The following is a 13,554-nucleotide window of genomic DNA, read 5'->3' on the forward strand; positions in this document are numbered from 1 at the left end:
TTTAATAGTATGACTAGCTAAATTTCTTTAATTCGGTGAGAATAATGAAGCATTAATTTAATAATATGTGAGACCTAATTGAGCATAAAATTGGTTCCTATTGATTTCGATTTGTTCCTTGTGTTTAAAGATAGTTCTGATTTAATTTAAGCCTGATCAACTTAGGTTAAAGATTTGTTCATTGTGTTTAAAGATAGTTCTGATTTAATTTAAGCCCGATCAACTTAGGTTAAATTGGATTACAGTCAATTGGTTTCCCCAATCCGTAATTGTTGGAATATGGATGATTAGTGATAAAGCTATCATGTTCGTAGTAGGAATAAATTGGTGGATGGATTATTACTAGCGTATCTAGGATAATTTATCTAAACTGGGTTCCTTCATCTTAATGCTATTAGAATATTAAATCTAGGTCTGACGTCTCCAGCTAGGTTATATTTTAATAAGGGAAATAAGTAGGTCTGGCGTCTCCAGCTATTTATCGATACAGTAAGTATGAATTGGGGTACGTCCGTTGCGTTTCACGGTAAGTATGATAGGGATTAATTAACTGGTTGGTTGATAGGGATTAATTAACTGGTTGGTCGATAGGGATTAATTAATCATTGTGTCGATGATCAGAGTCATTAAATTAATATGGATTTATTCGAGCCGAGTTACCTTTTCTTTGATTTATTTCTAGTGTGATTTTCGTTGATTTATTTATTTTCTTAGTAAATTAATTTTGCTATCACTTTAAGGCGTGGTGGCTACATCAAAAATTAGATCTTTAGGAATTTGATTGCAATTACCCGTTCTCTGTGGTTCGACCCTGCTTGTTACTATACTCATTTAATTTTTGGTGAGATTGCAAGAATTATTTGGTGGAATACGACGTCCACCAAAGATGTTTTGGGGACGAACCAAAATAGAAAAAAAAAAGCGGAAAATGTTTGAGTGACGGAGAGAGTAAATATTATCGATATACGATTAACAGCAGATGCGACACATCAATCGTATATCATATCATACTTTAAATTTACATATTTTTTTCTTCTAAAATCTTCAATCCCGCATCAACTTTTATAAACTTCATCAAATGAATATTTATATAAAAATGTATTTCTATTATCGCAACCTATATTTAATTGGCGAAAGTGATTAAGATTAATATTATTTCAAATATTGTATTACTAATTTAATTTGATCATATCAAATTAATTAAAGAAATAATTTATATATAAAATATTTCATATGCTATAGTAATAAAAATAACATAAAATAATTATAAATGATGACATAAAATGATTCCCGTTGAATTTCGACGGGTTTGACGCTAGTGTTTAGTAATACTAAAACAAGCTTTAAACAATTAAATCAAAAGACTATCGGCTAAGAATTATAGAAATACATAAGCATATATCTGTCTCTAAGTGTCTTGATCTTGTATCTCTCGAAATCTTTCATAAAATTCCATCAAATTGCTTCTTCAAATTCACGTTTTTCTTACGCTCTTAGCATCCGCCACCTTCCATTTACGAACCATGCAAATCTTGCACAAAATACCAACAAACTTGTGTAATATCAAATAAAACACATGGTAAACAACTTGAATCTAGACAAATTAAAACACACACGCCTTCATATTATCTAACCTATGTTGACCGTCTTGAGACGTTAAAATAAAGTCATTTTAGATAAAAGATTGAATACATTCACTCATGAAATCTTTAGCAATATCTCCACAAATGCCTAAGCCTTATCTGTTTTTGGTTTGGTGGCTGCAGCGAGCATATAAATTGTTTTGAATATTCATATTTTGAGCCTATTTGAAGGCAATCCTTTGAAAACAATTCTAGCCCCTTTCAAGCTATTTTATCAATGCATGAGATGTTCTACTTATTTAAAATTACCATCTTGTTCATGATCATGTTATAATGTTATCAATATGAAGAGTGATCTGCAAGCGTAGCCAGTCTCAATTTTTCAGGAAACTATTGCAAATAATCTGTTTATTTTTTTTTATCAATTTTGTAGTACATAGTTTTGTTACACAGTTTAATCCACAAACAGATGGAGAGGATTCATCTATCTTATACTCCTTCCTTATCTGTCATAAATTCAAAAATCAGGTAAAGAATGAAAAAAAATTCCCCTGTTGCAGCATTTTGCCTCTCAAATATTTTACCTATCAATCTCCAACAATATGCCTTGTTATCCACAATAGTCTCACAAAGCTAGGTTTCCCTTTTCGAGTGTTCCCTCTTTTTGCTTGAACACGTATTTTATCTCCGTCTCTGTCCTATCGATGATAGCCTTGAATCGTGTATCTATATATATATATATATATATATATATATATATATATATAAAAGCTTAACCACTTACATAAATAGTAAGTTATATTTTCCCGTCAAAATCACCTTACTAATTTTAGAAATAATTATTTTTTAAACCTTTTTATGTGTTCTTATTTTCTTCTATTTATGATTATATGAAATATTTTTTTGTAATAATTTTTCATATTTCCCCAATTTAAGTATTAATGAATATTTGATCTTTTAAATATTTTATATTTGTTAGTCATACATATAAATGTAAATAAATTATTCAATAAATATTTATAATATTATTAAAATATTTATAATATTATTAAAATATTTATATTGGTAACATCTATGATTAAAATAGACTTTAAGATATTCATTTATTTATTCTTTCTTGAATATTTAATCAACATATGTAAAATATTTGAAATTTAAGATTAATCAATCTATCAAGATTATGTAAACTTCATAATTTTTAAGTAGAAAATATGAGGTGAACAATAATAAAAAAAATTTAGAATACAATTAAATTCGTTATTACAAGTTGAACTTGAAGATGTTCGATTTTTTTATGAAGCGTGAAAGAAAGGATGTGAAAATGTCAATTCAAAATAATTTCAATTTTCAATGAATTATTAGAAAAATAATTTACTTTCTTAATAAAAATCTTGAACTGTTATATTATCTTATGTCATTTTCCTCATTCAATTTATTTCATTAAAAAAATTAATTCATTTTAGTTTTAAATTTGTCTACAAAAAATTATAAATTCACACCGAAAAAAGAATATAGATTTTGGTGTGCTCAAAACAACCATCCAACTTTTTGTCATCTCTATTGTCCTCATCCGCATTGATAAAACATACTCTATTCTTCTCAATTAAATAGACTTATTTTCTTAATGAATAAAAATTATTCATCAAAAGTTCTAGAAAATCTTTTTTGCTAATATGCATAAAAAATAAGTTTTAGAAAAACTTTTTTGCTTAGTAGAAATCTTAAATAAAAAATATATGGATATTTTGGTAGATATTTTACTAGCTAATAATGATCGTTGATAAAAATATGTTGTTAATTGATGTTGGTCATTGATTTGACGCACATACAACTATAAAAGTCATCTTTATTTGAACAATTATAGTATTAGTGAGATCTATCATCTATATAAGTTATAAAAATATTACATTTTCTTCAAGAAAATATTAGTACTAATTTTATTATAGTTGTATAATATAAAAAAGTATTCAACTTCAAAATTATAAATTGCATATTTTTTTAATAACTATTTTTTTAATAAATTGCTTATAAGTTACAGAAGTAATTCACTTTCTGGAGGTCAGAATGGAAAAATCACGGTGTCTATTTTAAGATTTCACCCTAGGATTATTTCTATTTTAAGATTTCACCCTAGGATTACTTTTGTTCAATTGTGAAACTGGTTCAACAATTACTTTTGTTCAATTGTGAAACTGGTTCAACAAATCCCTAAATATATTGGTAAGTAGCTCAATTATTTATTTTATTTTTTTATAATTATATTGAATTAAAATAAATAATTTCGTTTATATTGTAGGTATGAAATTAAAATCAATAATTTCGTCTATATTGTAGGTATGGAGCTTGAATTAGACACTGAAATGCAGGTGGGCGATATATTCAACAAAATCAAGAAGAATTTTTTTGCTCCAAAGATTGTAGGAAAGGAGATCGAGGGGAAGACATATTTGAAAGAGCTTTATTTCAAGGTGACTAAAGATTTGAAGTTTATTGTCAAACCTAGTGGACCTAGGTAATTTTTTGGATCGAGTTAATGGACAGCAGAAATTGAAGCCCAGGCCAGCCCTACACGTAGGGCTTTAACAAGATAGTTGCTTCTGCAGCAACGCCCCTGGCTATCGCTAACAATGGTATGATCGATGTAGTAGGGGCTAACAATCAACCAATCGATGGTCAGATTGGTCTGATTGATGGCTTTGGGGTTATCAAGGTGCTGGAGACATTAACTTGAACGTGGATGACCTTTTAGGAAAAGGTGCTGAGACATTAACTGTGAGGTGGGTGAACTTTTTGTAGAAGGTGCTGGTGCTGGAGACATTAAATATACTAACATTATGTACATACTAAAATCTAGCCAATTTATTTTTTATGCTGTAAAATATTATGTGGGAAACTTAGCTACAGACATAAATATACTAACATTATGTACATACTAAAATCTAGCCAATTTATTTTTTATGCTGTAAAATATTATGTGGGAAACTTAGCTACACACTTTTTTCTAGATGATTTTGCAAATAAATTAGGATTTATTTTCATAAATAAAATTACTTGATTTATTAAGTTTAATTGTATAACATTGAATGATAATGTTGCATTATTTTAATTGGATTTCGACTTTTGATTTTAATAACAAAATGATCTAAACAATGATTCTATTGGTGAATCATGAGTGGATAGATGCCAAGTAGATTGGATAAATATGAAAATAGTTATTTTTATACGCATTTAAATTTAAATTTATGTTATTTTATCGACAATCACTTTTTTTCTTTTTTAAATCAATGAGTTAGTTGACAAAAAGGTTGAACATGAAACAAATGTTGTTAATTTTAAAATAAATATAGACGGTTTCTTAAAATTTAAATAAACGTGCTACCATAAAATTAAACTCTTTAATTTACCATTTCCTTTTAAAAATGAACAATAATGATTCTTGAATAAGTAATTTAATTCTTAAGTCACTCACATATATTAGAAAGAGATAATATAATTTAAGTTACATTTAATATAGATATTAATATTAAATATAACTTATAAGTAAGTCAATTATCAATAAATTTAATAAAAAAAAACATAATATCTATTTTCAAAATAACGACATAACAAATAAATAAAAAATATCTAAAAAATAATTGAATTTTTAAATTTTGATGGTAAACTAAACATGATTGTTATCATGCTCAAAACGTGTAATAAAATAATTTATATTCAATATATGCACATAATAATTAATGTTTAGTAGTATATGATATTCTTAATCACTATTCACTGAAATTGAGTTTCTGTCAGAGTCTGATGAGTAAATGGCGGTAGAGACGGCGATGTAGAATTCTCTCCTGGTGCTCGAAAACGAATCTGATCTCTCCATGCTCCTTCTCATAGTCTCATTCCATTTCCCATCAATGCTCAGATAATTTAAGTTCTTTTCGAATATGCAGTTGTATGTTTTTTGGAATTATTCTCTTTCTGATGCGTCTTGATTTATTCATTTACCCCTCTGCTCGAAAGTATTAGTAAAAATCGCTCTTTATTCGTGTTTTGTGCACCCACGATCATCGAAACTTTTCTTTAACAATTTAATAAATTTGTGGTCCGTCAAATGGATTAGCTCGTGGAGGAGGGCTGGAATTCGTAAATACAGAAAAAGACAGCACAAGTTGAAAACTAGTGTCGATGTAGGCTTAGCCACACAATCTTGGAAAGCCATCACATTTGAAAAAAAAATCAGACAAGGTCATTTCCGTCATTTCACATCGCCTCAACTGTTTATTAAGATTCGCCCTTCATCCTCCCCACATCTTATAACCCTATAAACAAATCGCCGCCGCCACCCGCCGCCTCTTTACACCGTCTGCAATGGCGGCCGCCGCTTCCACCTCCGCATCCCCAGCCATCACCAGGAACACCTCTCTCCTCACCAAGCCGAAGCTCATCTCACGATTCACCGTTCCATTCCCCCCAAGCCCCCATCACTCCGCCGCCGCCGCCGCCTCCTGCCGCCGCCCGATGCAAATCTCAAGCGTCCTATCCTCTCCTAAGCCGCAGACCGGCGAGCAGGAGGCCTTCGTCTCCCGATTCGGCCCCGACGAGCCGCGCAAGGGCAGCGACGTCCTCGTGGAGGCGCTGGAGCGCGAGGGCGTCACCGACGTCTTCGCCTACCCCGGCGGCGCGTCGATGGAGATCCACCAGGCGCTGACGCGCTCCGACATCATCCGCAACGTCCTCCCCCGCCACGAGCAGGGCGGCGTCTTCGCCGCCGAGGGCTACGCCCGCGCCTCCGGCGTCCCCGGCGTCTGCATTGCCACCTCCGGCCCCGGCGCCACCAATCTGGTCTCCGGACTCGCCGACGCCCTCCTCGACAGCGTGCCGATGGTGGCGATCACCGGCCAGGTCCCACGCCGCATGATCGGCACCGATGCGTTCCAGGAAACCCCAATCGTCGAGGTAACTAGGTCAATAACGAAGCATAATTATCTTGTATTGGATGTTGATGATATTCCTAGAATTGTGAAAGAGGCCTTCTTTATAGCCCGGTCTGGTAGGCCCGGCCCTGTTCTAATCGATGTTCCGAAAGATATTCAACAGCAAATGGTGATTCCGAATTGGAACCAGCCAATGCGATTGACTGGTTATTTGTCTAGATTGCCTAAGCCTCCTAGCGAGATGTTGTTGGAGCAGATAGGTAGGTTAGTATCCGAGTCGAAAAAACCAGTGCTTTATGTAGGAGGGGGTTGTTTGAATTCGAGTGAGGAGTTGAGGAAATTTGTCGAGCTCACTGGAATCCCCGTTGCAAGCACGTTGATGGGGCTCGGCTCTTATCCTGGTTCGGATGAGGATTTCGCCTTGCAAATGCTGGGAATGCACGGCACTGTATATGCAAACTATGCAGTAGACAAGAGTGATTTGTTGCTTGCATTTGGGGTTAGGTTTGATGATCGTGTGACTGGTAAGCTCGAGGCGTTTGCTAGTCGGGCTAAGATCGTTCACATTGATATTGACTCGGCTGAGATTGGGAAGAATAAGCAACCTCATGTGTCAATTTGTGCTGATCTCAAGTTGGCTCTTGAGGGGTTGAATTCCATACTTGAGGAGAAAGTGAGGGATGGTGATGTTAAACTCGACTTTTCAGCGTGGAGGGATGAGTTGAAGGAGCAAAGGATCAAACACCCCTTGAGTTTCAAGACATTTGGAGATGCAATTCCTCCTCAATACGCGATTCAGATGCTTGATGAGTTGACGGGTGGGAAGGCTATCATTAGTACTGGCGTCGGGCAGCATCAGATGTGGGCTGCTCAGTTCTACAAGTACAATAGGCCGAGGCAGTGGCTGACATCGGGTGGTCTTGGTGCAATGGGGTTTGGTCTGCCTGCAGCCATTGGAGCTGCTGTGGCGAGACCTGATGCTGTCGTTGTGGACATTGATGGTGACGGGAGTTTCATCATGAATGTTCAAGAGCTGGCTACAATAAGAGTGGAGAACCTTCCTATCAAGATCATGCTGTTGAATAACCAGCACTTGGGCATGGTGGTTCAATGGGAAGACCGGTTCTATAAGGCCAACCGAGCTCACACTTATCTAGGAAACCCTTCGGATGAGTCGCAGATATTCCCCAACATGCTCAAGTTCGCAGAGGCTTGCGACATACCAGCAGCCCGGGTGACTAGGAAGGAAGAACTGAGGGCGGCAATGCAGAAGATGCTGGATACCCCCGGCCCGTACTTGTTGGATGTGATTGTCCCTCATCAAGAGCATGTGCTGCCTATGATTCCCAGTGGCGGCGCTTTCAAAGATGTGATCACTGAAGGCGACGGAAGAACTAAATATTGAGCTCGAACTCGATGAGGATGCTTTCTAGCAGAGCCTATACAGTAGTACCAAGCATGAAGAGGTAACATGATAACATCTTCTATCTTGCTTATTTTCTGTTGTTAGTGTTTTTGTATCTAGGTGATTGGAGAGGTTGAAAATCATCTGCTGTTGAGTATTATGGTAGTTGTTTGATGATAATGTACTTTTGCTGTAGGGTGTAATAATGCTATCATGTATGTAAGAATTTAGTGTTACAGCAATGCATGGTTTGGTTGAATTTTGAATAATCTTATGGTGAAATGCATCAATTTTAGTATCTATGCTTTATCTACATATGTGTGTGTGTGTGTGTGTTTTACTTTCTTGAGTTGGAGAATGCTTTATCTAGAAAGTTGTTGATGCTTGTTGCTTTATAGGCACAAGATCAAAATATCCAGATCAAAATATCATTTTGGGAAATTCTAGTTAGTGCTGTTATAGTCAAGTCTCCATATCAAATTCAAACCAATGTTTTTATATTTAATTTGAAGTATTTTAATGTTTGTGGGAAGTGACAGTGGCAAATGTCTTTTCCTCTAAATTATTATTGTTCCTTGTTCATTTCTGTTTCATGTGACAAAAAAATAATACGAGTATGATAATTATGCTTTGTAATTGACTTAGTTGCTTCAACAATTGGGTTTTTTTGGAAGATAAAAACAATATAAGACTAATTAACTACATATTTTGATGGATTGAGTAATTTTAAACTTGTTCAATCATGTAATCCTTTAAATAATCAATCCTATATAATATTAATTTATTCTACCAGTTAAAAGTAAAAATCCCTTATAATGCAACATTTGTTCCTAATGAAGGTTTCTCCTATTTTGTAACACGAGCAAAATATATTTTCTTTTTGGAACATCAAACGTCATTATTTCATTTAAGGATCTTAAATACTCTAGCCTATATCTTTGTTTAGTAGTTGATTATAAATTTTAATTGAATACTACTCTCTTCGTCTCGTGAGACTTGGGCAATTTCTTTTCGACATGAGTCTTAAGGAGTTAGTAATTAATATTTTGTGTATTGGGCAATTTCTTTTCGACATGAGTCTTAAGGAGTTAGTAGTAATATTTTGTGTATTAAGTGTGACAGATGAAAAAGTGAAAAAGGTGAATAAAGAAAAAAACTTTGTCATATAAGTAAAGTGCTCAAGCTTCGCGGGACAACCTGAAAATGAATACTGTTCAAGCTTCATGAGACGGGGGAGTATAATTTATTACAATTAATAACTTTAAAATTAAATTAAAACACATGAAACTAAAATCGCAAAATATGGAAGATTAAAAAAAAATAATCATATTAGTAGTATGGTAAAGTCAGATAGAGATTTCGTATGAATTTAAAATACAGAAGATTTTGAGGTTATTCTTTTGGACCTCAAAATAAATGAAGAAATAGCATAAGCTAGTTTCTTTTAGAGGATTAAAAATAGTTTCCAATTACTCCTCCATGGAGACTTTAACATTTATAACATTAATTCGTGATTAAAAATTACTCCTTCAATTAAAATGATGGATAGCTAGATGTGGAAACTTACATTAATATAACAATCTATTAATATAACAACATGGCCTATTAGCTCAGTTGGTTAGAGCGTCGTGCTAATAACGCGAAGGTCGCAGGTTCGAAACCTGCATGGGCCAAAAATTTAAATTTTTTCATTTTAAAAGTTTACGGTTTTATTTCCATTTTATTATCCAATCTTATTTCATTTTAAATTGGTTACTTTAATCTACATAAATAAAAATAAAAAGAATTAAAAAAAGAAATTTATTTATCCAATCTTACATCATCTAGTTTTTCCATTTCTTATTTAAGCTATTGTTGATTACTTTAATGTACATAAATAAAAATAATTAAATAGAATTATGTTAAGTTTTAATCTTTAAATAAATATAAATTTCATATTTTAAATCCAATATTTACATAAAATATATTAAATTAAAACTCTTCTCGTGATCTTTAATTCAATATGCATATCAAATTTACACTTAGCCGAATTTCACAATTTTAGAAAATAAATAAAATAAAATATAAGAAGATAAAAAAAATATATAGTTTACAAATAAATTTTAAATTTTAATATAATCACAAAATTGTCACTCAAATTGAAATTGATTGTATTTTTAAATAGTATAAATTTTTTATTAGATTAATTCCATTCCTTTGTAGTTCATAAGTAGTTGAATGTGACATGAAACAAACAAGAGGATTGAAAAAGAGGATATAAATAAAATAGGTAGAGAAATAAGAATGAGGTGAGTGTATTGTTGCACTGGAAACATTCTGCACATTGTTTTTGATGGGCATCTACACAAGATCAAGTTTTATACAAATTCCTACTACAACCAACCAACAATCTTTTTTCCAAAGAATTGAAGCCCAAATTCCTTCCCTTGCTCTCTCACTTCACCATCACTTGTTTCAACTCCCATCAAACAACACCAATGTCTGCACATCATTCATGCCAATACCAACCAAACATCATATGCTCAATCCACAATTCCTAAACCAAGCAACAACAATCATGTGATGTGAGGCTGCAAACCACAAGCATCTTACTCAAAAAAATAGCACCAAATAATCTTAATCTACATAAGTATCACTTCCTGCCTATCATTATCAAATGATAGGCCTTTACTAGGCAGCGGCGGCACTTAACATTAATGTTTCTCTTCTGCACATAACAATTCATCAACTTCAGTTTCTTCACATGAATACAATAAATATAGAGGAATACACACATAAGGTGGTAAAGAGATCTCGTGAAAATAGGGGAAACCGGGAATCTGATTCCAAAGATGGTTTAGGAAAACCCCCAACAGCCATTACTGCTTTAGATGATTTCCACCAGTTCAGTCTTTTGGCACATTTAGTCAAGGAACAAACTGCAGATTTTACGTTAGTATAAACTGCTACCGAGAAAATTGAAACATAGCATGGTTGGAGAGTGAAAAAACTGAGATGAGGAATGAAGGCTTGGCTTACTAAACATGCAGTGTACCAATATTATATGCAGAAACCAGAAAGAGCTGATAGACAGCCAAAGAATGAGTTTTGTATGAAGCAATTGCTTTAATAATGCCTAACATCCCTGGAGCGAGAGAACCACACACAGCAGAAAGAAGGTTAACCACAACATAAGCTTCTAGTAAAGCCACAACAAGATATGTGTGTGCAATAATGTGCCTAGTATGTGCTTCAATGTTCAAGGAAACAGTTTCTAGTAAAACACGATAATTTCCTGCAGGTCTTTGGCTAACAGCTTCCAGTTTAAATGCATCACGTTCCTAGGCTGACTTGCTTGCCACTAATTTAGCCTGGTCAATGTAAACAGAAGCTCATGATCTATGAACCTCCGAAAACTTTCAATGACGAAATACATATTCTCTGGATAATATCAACTCCACACGATCACAGAAGTTTTACAGAGTAAGTCTGAACATACAGCAACAGGTAGAAACCCAATTACAAAATTCAAAACCAAAGAACAAACAAATCACACCAGGATTTCCTTGAAGCAAAGCACAATAGATGCTCTAGATAAAAAATCTTTCATATCTACCTCAAAAGGCATAACAATTTAGAAACCATCTCAAGCTCTTCCCTCCTACTTTGAGACTAACAGCTTTCAGAACTCAATTTCACTCAGTATCTTGAGCTCCTTTTTCCTTGTTAATCATCCTATCTATACCCAACTGTCACAATCTTTTTCATAATTTTGAAGTGCAGGGGGATGGGAGATATATACTTCAATTTTGTTCAGTGGCAAAATCATTGCATTCCCTGAAAGTTGTGTCTGGAGTTTATTGCAACGGCTTAGGACGCCTACTTAAAGGACACATTAACTCCAAGTTGCAACTACTTATCAACAAAGGATATGGAGATGGCGCAAGAGTACAGAATCCACCAAGAAATGGATGTTAAATAATTGAAATGTCAACATGTCTCATCTCCATTAGTAATGTCAACACAACTCTCAGAATAACTTTTAAAAACGAATTAAGGAAAGCAGTATCAAATCTCTATGTAAAAATGTCCAACATGTGGCATCTCTATTAGTAACAACTATCATCTTATGCATCAAACTAGAATGCTGTTTTCTGCATAACTCTTAAGATTTTTTAAAGGTGAATTAAGCAAAGCAGTAGAATAGATTAATAAAACTCAGTGGTATCAGAAGATTTAAAGACAGTAGATATTCTCTGCACAAGAATGTCATTTTACTTGTACCAAAACCAAAATACAGCACAACATTAAACCATTCACATAAAAACCTAGCTATAATTAAATGACACAAACTTACTTTTAGGAAGAGTAAACTTTGTTTTAGGGAGAGAAAGAACCAATCTTGACCTTCACACTCAAAATTGATTGAATCAGAAAACTGAAAACACTAGGCATACGCACTAAAACATAGCCCAAAATGCTAGCTTGAACATAATCCAGGGCATACAAAATACAAAATTAATAGACAAAAACCTAAAGCAGCTTTCATATTTCACCAGATCTACTTAACAACTAAAACAGAAACACTAGAAGAGTAGCATAATCGAGTTACCCTTAACCGTCAAGGTTCCCCTGACCGCTGCTGGCACCACCGCCACTCCCGTAGGAGCCATCCTCAGCCCCCGTCTGCCACACCGACTGCCAGGCCTGCGACGGCGGCGGCGGCGGCTGCACGTAAACCCCTGGATCCACGGCGGGGCGGCCCATCATCGGCTGGCCCATGGGCGGATAGTAGTAGGGCACGCCGGTGACCCCCGCGGGGGGGCCCACAATCCCCCCGAGGGCTGCCGCCTCGTCCTTAATCTCGTCCCTGGGCACAATGTCGACGAGGAAGTCGAAGATGTCGGTGCGCGTGATGGCGGCGGCGATGTCGTTCTTCTGCAGCGTGCGGCGCTTGTTCTCCTCGGCGTGGAGCCACGAGCGGATCGTGAGCTCGAGGATGAAGAGCTCGCACGCCTTCGCGAAGAGGATGGGCGCCTCCGCCGAGATCATGCGGACGTCCTCGTCGGCCTTCATGATCTTCTTGATCCGAGCCAGGGGGAGCTGGTGGTTTTTGAAATCGTTCACCTGCTCGATCTCCTGCTTCTGGTAATTCCAGAACACCTGCAATTGATGCTGCTGCTGCTGCAGGAGGTTCTGGTACGGCGGCTGCGACGGGTACCCCGCCGCCGCCGCCGCCGCCGCGCCCGGCGGGTACGGCGGCGCCGCGCTCTGCTGCGGGTTGTTTTCCATTTACTCAGGGATTTTTCTTCCTCTTGGCGATGCGAAATTGAGATTGGGGAAATTTCTGATTTTATTTTATTTTTTCAGCTTTTTGGATTTATGAGAAAGAAGATGAGATATATATAACACTACTATATTGGGAGTGGGCTTCGCTTCCTTCATCCACGCACATGTACAGTGTGGGATGCGTATGGTACAATCATTTCGCCTCAAATTGGAGTGGCGATAGTGTTTTTGGGTGTGGCAGGGGATTCATTTTAGGAGTGTGCTTAGCTTTGTCGTACAGATATTTAGGTAATTTGGTTGGAAATAAAATCTAATTTTTGTGAGATTATGTATTTTTATATTAAAAATAAATGTGCGGCGTTATATGATTAAA

At 35.3% G+C, this 13,554-nt stretch overlaps 3 protein-coding genes and 1 non-coding gene across 5 annotated transcripts in view; 2 read left to right on the forward strand and 2 right to left on the reverse strand.

Moving 5' to 3' along the window:
* LOC130987821 (uncharacterized) overlaps positions 1-13,554 on the reverse strand; it is a 551,243-nt gene that overhangs the window by 440,907 nt on the left and 96,782 nt on the right. The window lies entirely within an intron of this gene.
* Positions 5,764-8,182, forward strand: LOC130987791 (acetolactate synthase 1, chloroplastic-like). Its single transcript, XM_057911466.1, has one exon. It carries the CDS (start codon positions 5,943-5,945, stop codon positions 7,911-7,913), a length of 1,971 nt encoding a protein of 656 aa, XP_057767449.1. The 5' UTR covers positions 5,764-5,942; the 3' UTR covers positions 7,914-8,182.
* Positions 9,513-9,586, forward strand: TRNAI-AAU (transfer RNA isoleucine (anticodon AAU)). The gene has a single exon. It is a non-coding gene; the product is annotated as a tRNA-Ile (tRNA).
* LOC130987817 (nuclear transcription factor Y subunit C-1-like) lies at positions 10,156-13,457 on the reverse strand. 2 transcript variants are annotated; one of them, XM_057911502.1, is made up of 2 exons: positions 12,505-13,457; positions 10,156-10,483 (listed from the first exon to the last, which is right to left on the reverse strand). In XM_057911502.1, the coding sequence occupies exon 1, from the start codon at positions 13,182-13,184 to the stop codon at positions 12,507-12,509; it is 678 nt and encodes a 225-aa protein (XP_057767485.1). In that variant the 5' UTR covers positions 13,185-13,457; the 3' UTR covers positions 10,156-10,483; positions 12,505-12,506. The 2 variants fall into 2 exon arrangements, with proteins under 2 accessions (XP_057767485.1, XP_057767484.1); XM_057911501.1 differs by having other exon boundaries at positions 10,156-10,449; positions 12,505-13,447.

This window comes from Salvia miltiorrhiza, chromosome 6 (assembly GCF_028751815.1).
Source record: "Salvia miltiorrhiza cultivar Shanhuang (shh) chromosome 6, IMPLAD_Smil_shh, whole genome shotgun sequence".
Lineage (NCBI taxonomy): Eukaryota > Viridiplantae > Streptophyta > Magnoliopsida > Lamiales > Lamiaceae > Salvia > Salvia miltiorrhiza.